This window comes from Pseudorasbora parva, chromosome 16 (assembly GCF_024679245.1).
Source record: "Pseudorasbora parva isolate DD20220531a chromosome 16, ASM2467924v1, whole genome shotgun sequence".
NCBI lineage: Eukaryota > Metazoa > Chordata > Actinopteri > Cypriniformes > Gobionidae > Pseudorasbora > Pseudorasbora parva.
This window is the reverse complement of record NC_090187.1, coordinates 28,700,115-28,708,314: the sequence shown is the minus strand read 5'-3', so window position 1 is coordinate 28,708,314 and position 8,200 is coordinate 28,700,115. Positions and strand designations below refer to the sequence as shown.

The 8,200-nt window shown below is 38.2% G+C and overlaps 1 protein-coding gene across 10 annotated transcripts in view; it reads right to left on the bottom strand.

Moving 5' to 3' along the window:
• mical3a (microtubule associated monooxygenase, calponin and LIM domain containing 3a) overlaps positions 1-8,200 on the bottom strand; it is a 117,226-nt gene that overhangs the window by 17,481 nt on the left and 91,545 nt on the right. For 4 of the 10 annotated variants that reach the window (XM_067420157.1, XM_067420158.1, XM_067420159.1 and 1 more), the window contains 4 exons: positions 7,719-7,826; positions 7,510-7,603; positions 6,334-6,384; positions 4,826-4,876 (listed from right to left, as the gene is read on the bottom strand). In XM_067420157.1, the coding sequence (XP_067276258.1) occupies positions 4,826-4,876; positions 6,334-6,384; positions 7,510-7,603; positions 7,719-7,826 (304 nt within the window). Of the gene's footprint in view, positions 1-2,026; positions 2,093-4,825; positions 4,877-6,333; positions 6,385-7,509; positions 7,604-7,718; positions 7,827-8,200 lie in introns of all 10 variants that reach the window. The other 6 variants (XM_067420156.1, XM_067420152.1, XM_067420153.1 and 3 more) reach the window with 4 other exon arrangements.

The following is an 8,200-nucleotide window of genomic DNA, read 5'->3' as shown; positions in this document are numbered from 1 at the left end:
ATTTAAATTCACACTCATAGTCAGCAGAGCAGTTTCCCCCAAAATATATGCACATCCTCTTTAGAATGTCTAAAGTAAGGTGTATATAAAACAAAAGTAGAATCTTGAATAATAAAGGAAGCCAAAATGTAGCTTTAACTTCTGGTGCTACTGCTGAGGGCTGGGCGATATATCAAACATTTACCACATAATCAGTTTTTTTTTTTTTTTGCTGATATAGAATTTTAATAGCATCTAAACCACTGTAACACAAATGCACAGTGTGGGCAAGTCTGATTCACTCAGCTGAACCAGTTCCTTCAAACTCCCTGATTCAACAGTTTATTTGGGTTAGCTTATACATAATATACTTGGGAAGGGTTGCATCAGCCGTTTCGTAAGCTCTTCTTAAACTGGAATTTAAAGTCCACACTAGAGGCTTAGTAACTACTAGCTAGTTTATAAGTAACTATGTACTTTATATGGTTGCACCATTTCTTAAGGCAAAACATAGTATGTGGTAAGCTCTCCGTAAAATAAAATAATTAACTGATGCATAATATGAAGCCTACCTTCACTGATCCAATAACAGCCTTTAAACACGCGAGCAAAAGTTGCAGTTTAACTTCTTTTACCTCATATAACTAATGGAAAAATATTTTCCATCAAATACAATACTATCTTAATTACACAACAAGAGTGCGATTAATCGCAAATAAAAATGAATAGACAACCCAAGTATTCAAAAACTGCATTTGAAACAAAATTAAGGATCAATAAATACTGAAACCCTAAGACATTGATGACTGACTTTATTTGACATGAACAAAATAAACTGTTTAGGACGGGTTTATATCGAAGAGCTTCTTACAAAGTAATCTTTTAACAGTGCTCTCGCTCTTAAAATACAAGTGAGTGTAAATATTAGCATTATCATACATGTCTAAAGATTTGAAGTCTGTCAGGTAAAACAAGAGCTTATCGATGCAGCTCAGTCAGTCTACTATTTTATTACAAAGGTTAATCCTGACCGGAGGCTTCCGTAAATATTTAGTTTATACGCAGAGTACTTTAAAGGGTTAGTTCACACAAAACTAACCTAATCTGTCATTAATTATATATACCTGTAAGACCTTTGTTCATCTTCAGAACACAAATGAAGATATTTTTGTTGAAATCCGATGGCTCAGATAGGCCTCCTTTGGCCACAATGTAATTTCCTCTCTCAAGATCCATAAAAAGCACTAAAGATGTCGTTACAAAGCCCAGTTCACTACAGTGATTTCAGTGGGCTGATTTCAAAACAAAGCTTCGTAAACCCTCGGGGCTTAATGAATCAGTGTATCGAATCAGCGGTTCGGATCACCAAAGTCACGTGATTTCAGCAGTTTGGTGGTTTGACACGCGTATTCCTAGGATGAAGTGTTTTTAAATCAGCCATTCCTGTATAAGTCGTTATTAAGATTTTTTTGGCGCACAAAAACTATTCTTGTTGCTTCATAAAACGAGAACGATGTCTTTAGTGCCTTTTATGGGTCTTAAGCGAGGAAATGACATTGTGGCCAATGGAGGCCTTTCTGAGCCATCGGATTTCAACAAAAAAAAAAATGTTCAAAGATTTTTAATATTTCATGTACTTTAAGTTGTGCGCAAGTTGTAACTTAGTGCCCATTTACAACAAAACTAGCCACAGCTGGTGCAACTAGCCTCTGTTTATTACAAAGAATTATGTTGGTGCATATAAATTAAAATTTTACTTCTTGCTTAAAATATTCTAAATCTACTTGGCAACTATGGCTATTTGGTCTGAAAAATATCGTCCAGCCCTACTACTGTTACAAATTTGTACATCAGAAGCATTGACCCAATCTGCAGGGGGAAATCCACTAAGCCTGGACACACATGGGCAGAGGAGAGAAGTAGACTTTGTAGTTGGAGGGCAAAAGCAATACTCCACAGGTCCAGAGGGTTGTCAAAGTAACGCCGCTGGCCGTGTTGTTATGAAAACACAACTGGCCGGTGGCAAACATGGCGGGGTTTACGTTACCTTTAGGGGCACAGCAGGGGCAGAGGTACAGGGCTCTTCGGCGAGGGGTCCCGACATAGGGCTCAACTTCCACAACACAGGAAAGGAATGAGAGAGAGAGAGAGAGAGAGAAAGAAAGAGAGACAGAGAGAGAGAGAGAGAGAGAGAGAGAGAGAGAGAGAGAGAGAGAGAGAGAGAGAGAGAGAGAGAGAGAGAGAGAGAGAGAGAGAGAGAGTGTGGTGGAGGTTGCCAGAAGAGTGAAATCGAGAAAGAGGAGAGAAAGAGAGATGTGAAAGTGGAAAAAAAAGTGAGGAGCGAAATCAAAAAGAGAAAGAACTCTGGGGATAAACTAAAAGCAGCAGTGTGATGTGACATAGTGGGAGGAAATGGCACAGGACAGAGCGAAAACATGAATGAACTAAGGAAGAGAGGTGAAATATCACGCTTCTCTTTGAACTTTCCTTTTGTGCACTACTGAGGGCAGATAAGTGACAACTTAAGAGCAAACCTAATGTCTGCACAAGCTACATCAAAGGGGTACAGTAGTTCAGCTGTTGGTCTCCTGAAAGTGGGATCTATACAGGAAGACCAAAAGTTGACTTATTTTATAATGTCAGGGGATGTTCCCATTCAGTCTGGGTGCAGAATATATTTCTCAATCCTCACACTACGTATGATGTGAAAATCAGCAATCTGTACAGCAGGTGTCAATCCAGCCACAAGAGGAAGAAAAGATCAGACAAAAATAGAATTCGAGAAGATGGATTTTGCCAATAATGCATGGTAGCAAATTAAAAGACAGATACTTGTACAATTCGTTGTGCTCTGCCATGCTGGGGTGACAGAATGGTTTTTAAAATGTTGAAACAACTGGATGACAGATGTCGGGTAGTTCACAACAAGGGACTATCACAGAGGAGTTTGTTGGGTGCAATCCTTGAAAGCCAGACTGTGACCTTTTCTGCATTCTGAAGCGGTTCAAAATAGTCAGCACTACTAACACAACCTTGTCTTATGTAAAGGCTGAGCAGTTTTTTTTCTTCTTAGAGCCTTTTCTACATTCCTCTCTTATTCCGACCTCGTCTACACTGTAGTAATGTGTAAATAGACATTAAACAGGGTTTTTAATTGAAAGAATGCGTTTCAATCTAACATGCAACGAGCACTCCTCTTAAACCTCATCTCATATCACTGGCTCGTCCTTTGCCGTTATGGGAAGAATTGAGGAACTAATTATCCATGAAAAGCAACAAGCTCACATTTTTATGTAGACATGCATGGGAACGACCCACGGGAACCAGGCCATAAACAAAAGCACACTGATGCAAAGTTACACAGAAAATCCAAAACAGCTTTCTGAAGTTTTTTAATTGGTTACAAAAACGGGGACAACTGTGTTGTTTTGGATATGACAACCAAGCTTTTCAGCCAAGACCTCAGAACGCAGTCATTTGAGCTAGGATTACAAGAAATCCACCAACTGTTTTGCAGGTCTGCCACCAACTAGATTCTGATGAGAAAAACTTGCCTTTACAGAACAATCAATCCAAGTGCACAGCTCAAATGTTAGCCACTTAATCTATGCAGCTGTTAATAAAACAAAATGAAAAGTGGACACAAGCAGCAATTAAGGGGTTGCAGCATTACAACGCAAAAACAGAAACCTAATGAACTTTACCAAGTTTAACTAATGTTTGGATTTCAAATGCTTTTTCCTTCAGCCAGTTTACCAGAACATTTACAAAATGTGGATATGTTGTACTTACCTTAGTTTCCTAATTAAATGACTGTTGCTAAACACTCTTATAGCATATGTAAAGATCCATAACCTAACACCTAAAATAACCCTTGTTACCTTTCAAGTACTTTTTGGCAAACATCTTGTTGCATTGAAAAAGATTCCTTAGTTGGTTAAACAATGCCTCAATGTCCTTTGAAAACAATGGGTAATTTATTCACCATTACCACGCTATCTCCTGCCTGCGTGTGTGATTTCGGCATGGCTTGCCTGTAACTTCACAGTATGATCAATGAAACGCAACACAATACACTCATTCAAACAAGCACTCAATAGAACTACAGTATGAGATGTAAGGTTTGCGAATACAGTGAAGGCATACCACACATGATGGAATCGATCGCAATGGGGTACAAAACACTGGGATCACTCGGGGTCCGGAGCCTGGGGCCCCTTATGCAACTGAGCAGGTATGGGAGGAAAATATGAAAGCTAAAATGCTGGCGAGTAAAGCAGACAGGCACTGGCTCTACAAAAGGCTAGAGGGGAGGGGCTTAATCAGGATTTCAAGCTAGCTACATCTGTTTGCTTAAGCATTTTGGATTTGTTCTGCTACATATTAGTGGAACCGTTTTAGTTTGCAAACTAGGATTTAAGAGCAAATTTAATGGCAGGGCCATTTGCAAGCAAGCAATTTGGCTTTTCCTTAAAGAAATTAGAGATTTTGTTTAGTTCCAATATTAATAATACCCAAATGTATTCTATTACTATATATTTTTTATATTTATACAATTTATTAATATTTTTTTTTTAAAGTTTATAAAAATGAAAAGTGTTAAATGTATTAAAATGTAATTAAATGTTTTAAAAAATATAATGATATATTAAAATAAAAACAAAACAAACAGGAAATAAAATACAAAATACTACATAAACAAGCATAAACATTTCATAAAATATCAATAATTTAGAATTTAGGCAGAAGGGGGTAAATAAGGGAAGGCAGGCTTCAGTAAGTACAGGGGGAAAAGAGAAGGCGTCAGTTGTTAGTCCATTTCAAGCAACAGATTTGAAATACATACCGCCCAGATGCAAATCCAGGATCTCACTGTAATTAGACTCTCCCCAATAGTCTACAATAAGGATATATTAGAAACATGTTACTGCACACACAGGCACAGCCAGTAGCTTCAAGTCATGCATATGTTGCACACAAACACAGACGCTCACGCAGTAAGGTATGCCGAATATACATTTAATCACAACTTGTTACTTGGCATGTAAACAAATGTAGTTAATTGCATTTATATTGCATGTCCTGTAATGGTAGGATGGGCACATAGATTTGATGCACTGCTGCGTTCCGCCACAAGGGCAGCACGGACTCTGGAGTGAGAGTATGTTTTTACACCTAAAACCTGTTGTTTTTAAATTCCTTTCAGAGTCATCGCTAACACTAAATTTCAATGGTCCACTTAAATATACACTATGTCAATTTCCCATCCGCTAGAGGGCGCCTATTCAAAACCAAGACGTAGTTTGATGACGCCAAGTTTGAGCGCAGAATCTTGAGACGTGGTCTTCACCTCACAGCCGGTGGAAAATAATCGGGATAGGACTCATGTTCATGAATGTGATTATTAACGTTACTGTAGTAGGAAGCAGAGCAGGATCCAGTGTTGTGGGAGCTGAGCAAGGCCGCTGGAGCGATTGGAGCGAGCAATGGACTTTTATTATGACGGGACAGGACACAGTTTCCGGTGCCTTTTCCGGTCATGAGTATTAGTTAACGCTGCTTTGTTTATCATATTAGATACATTAAAGTGTGTTTAAAATTATGTCATACCATTACTCTGTGCATTCGCTCGCTGCTGTGAGACATCTTGCACACTGCTCAGATTAAAGCGTTTCTGCCAAATAAAGCCGGAAACTGACGGTAACGCAGATATGACGCAATTGACAGGCGACTCCCTCCGACGCTATGCTCAGACGTCCCGGCTCTTTGGTTAAAATAGCGATTTTCTGCAACTATATGTCAACTTATTACTAACCCGAACCCAACACCTAACCCTAAGCTAATGGTCTACCAACAGCCTACTAGTCTAATGAGAGTTAGTTGGCATGTTGTTACAAAGTTACTTTATAGTTTGTAGAATGTATACAGTGGACCATCGAAAAAAAGTGTAACCAAGTCATATGTAGATGAAAGAAAAACGTTTCTCAAACATTTAAACCCTTTATACTACCGATAATTTGCACGGCTTGTGAACACAAGTTACACTAATCAACAAAACATGAATATAAAGCGTTTAGCAGACAACTTGCAAGAAAAGGTGTTAAGAGTGGCAAAATGGAACGATATAGATTCAAAATGGAAGAAAGAGACTATAATAATGTTACATCCCCTGTCATACATTTACAGTGGACCACATCCAGTGAGGCGGTACACAAATCTATGTTTGGCGTGATCGGGCTGAAGGGGCATGCAGTTGAGACACATGAGGAGAGACCAGGAGAGACAGTGCTCGGCATGAGGATGGCACGATATGCTGGGACGACTACAACACCTACTAGTTATCACCACGGATACCTGAACGTCTCTTACGCTGTTTTGGACTAACACTAGAACCCTTATACAACCCTTAGAGAGAGTAAAGGATAAAAAGAGATTAAGAAACACTACATATAAAAGATGGGATTGGGGGAGAGGGGCAGGGAGGGGCAGAGAGAGGAAACAATAATTGCAAAATTATAAATTGTGTGTCAATAAATACCCTACTGTGAAATCAAACATTTCATTCGATTTAATGTGTTACAGCTACTTGAATTTATTAACACTATTTGTCCACATTTTCCTAAAGGAAACAATTATCTTTCAATTAACCAATGAAAAAATAGCAATTAATTTAGGTGTTACTGTAGCATGGATGGATAGGTTTTGATAGCCCCTTGTCATGTGCAACTCAATGCAGAAAACACATAAAATAATGGGCATGGGACTGACAAAACATTCATTCTGCAATATCTCTATTTGACATGTTCCTGTTAATGTAATTTAAGACTTTTTAAGTGAATAAGGTTTTTATAGGGATAGCTGGGGCAGATTTCCATTTCTATGTCAAGAACAAATCCTTTGAATTAATAGATTAAAATTGTATTACTTTTAAAAAGACGACAAAAAATGCTTGCAGCTGGAGAGTTAAAAAGCAATCTTGGCAAATAAATAATTTAGAGCTGAGCATAACTAGGGAAAAATTATATTCACTACTAAAATATCTATGACTTTTTCATGACTTTCAAGGTTTTATGAATTAGCATAGTCTATTTCAAACCTGGAAATCACAACTGTAATATTCCTGATATTTCCAGGTTTTCCATAACCATGGGAATCCTGAATGTGATGCTATATCTTGATTTCACTGACAGAGTGAAATAAATGTAGTAATGAGATACAAGCTTCTAGCAAGTTTCTATAAATAAATAAAAAGCGTATCACATATTATTATGCATCAGAATGCTAAACCAAGTTAATGAATTGGCTTTTAATCATAAGGCAAAGGATGCATGAACATAATTTTACTTTTAAGTCTGCACTTGTAGTTTGAAGCTTGAAGCTAGAAACAACAGCAAGCAGCGCTCTGACCTAAAGGTCAAAGAATAACTACAAAGAAAAGCATGAGTTATGAAGATCTGCTCCGAGACTTTAACCCTTCAGCAGCGCATCTGAATCATTTGGATCAAAAAAGCGAGACAAAGAGAGAAATACCTGCTTCCCCTCGCAGCGCCTTTTCCACAGCGACACCTCTCTCCTCTAACTGCCTCTGTTTCTCTTCCACCTGCTCCAGTTGCCTCTGAATCATCTGAGGAACCCAAAAGCAGCTTCTTTGTTGAGTTCACACTATTATTCTGCATGATAATGGCTGAAAATCAACTTTCTGACAAACTCATGCAAAAAAGTCATTAGTATGCTTTCACCTGGGCTCTGTGGAGTCTCTTGAGCTCCTCTTGCTTGGCTTGCCTCCGTGCAGCTTTTTGTACTCTTCTTGTCAGCTTGGCATTGAGTTCCTCCTCCGTGTATGTCTTCTGCAATAGGAAATTAAAAGTCAGAACAAGCACTCCTGTAACCGGTATTCAGGGCAGTTGAAGGCAGATCCTTGTCTGGCATCTCATGGACGTCTACCCCAGGGGTGTGTGTAATAAATTACTACAGCAGACTAAAACAGAGCCAAATGTCAAATCTAGTTCACTACTACAACAGACTGAAATACTTCTGACGTACAATTCCAAAGCACCTCTATATGCAATTTTGGCAGTATTATCAAACGTTTATATCACAGTAAAAATCACTTTTTATCCCATTAATGGTAATGTATATACCTCAAAATACTGTATGTCACAATATAGAATTTTGTTCTTGCAAATAAATTAATAAATGGCTTAAAGAAATAATATAATGC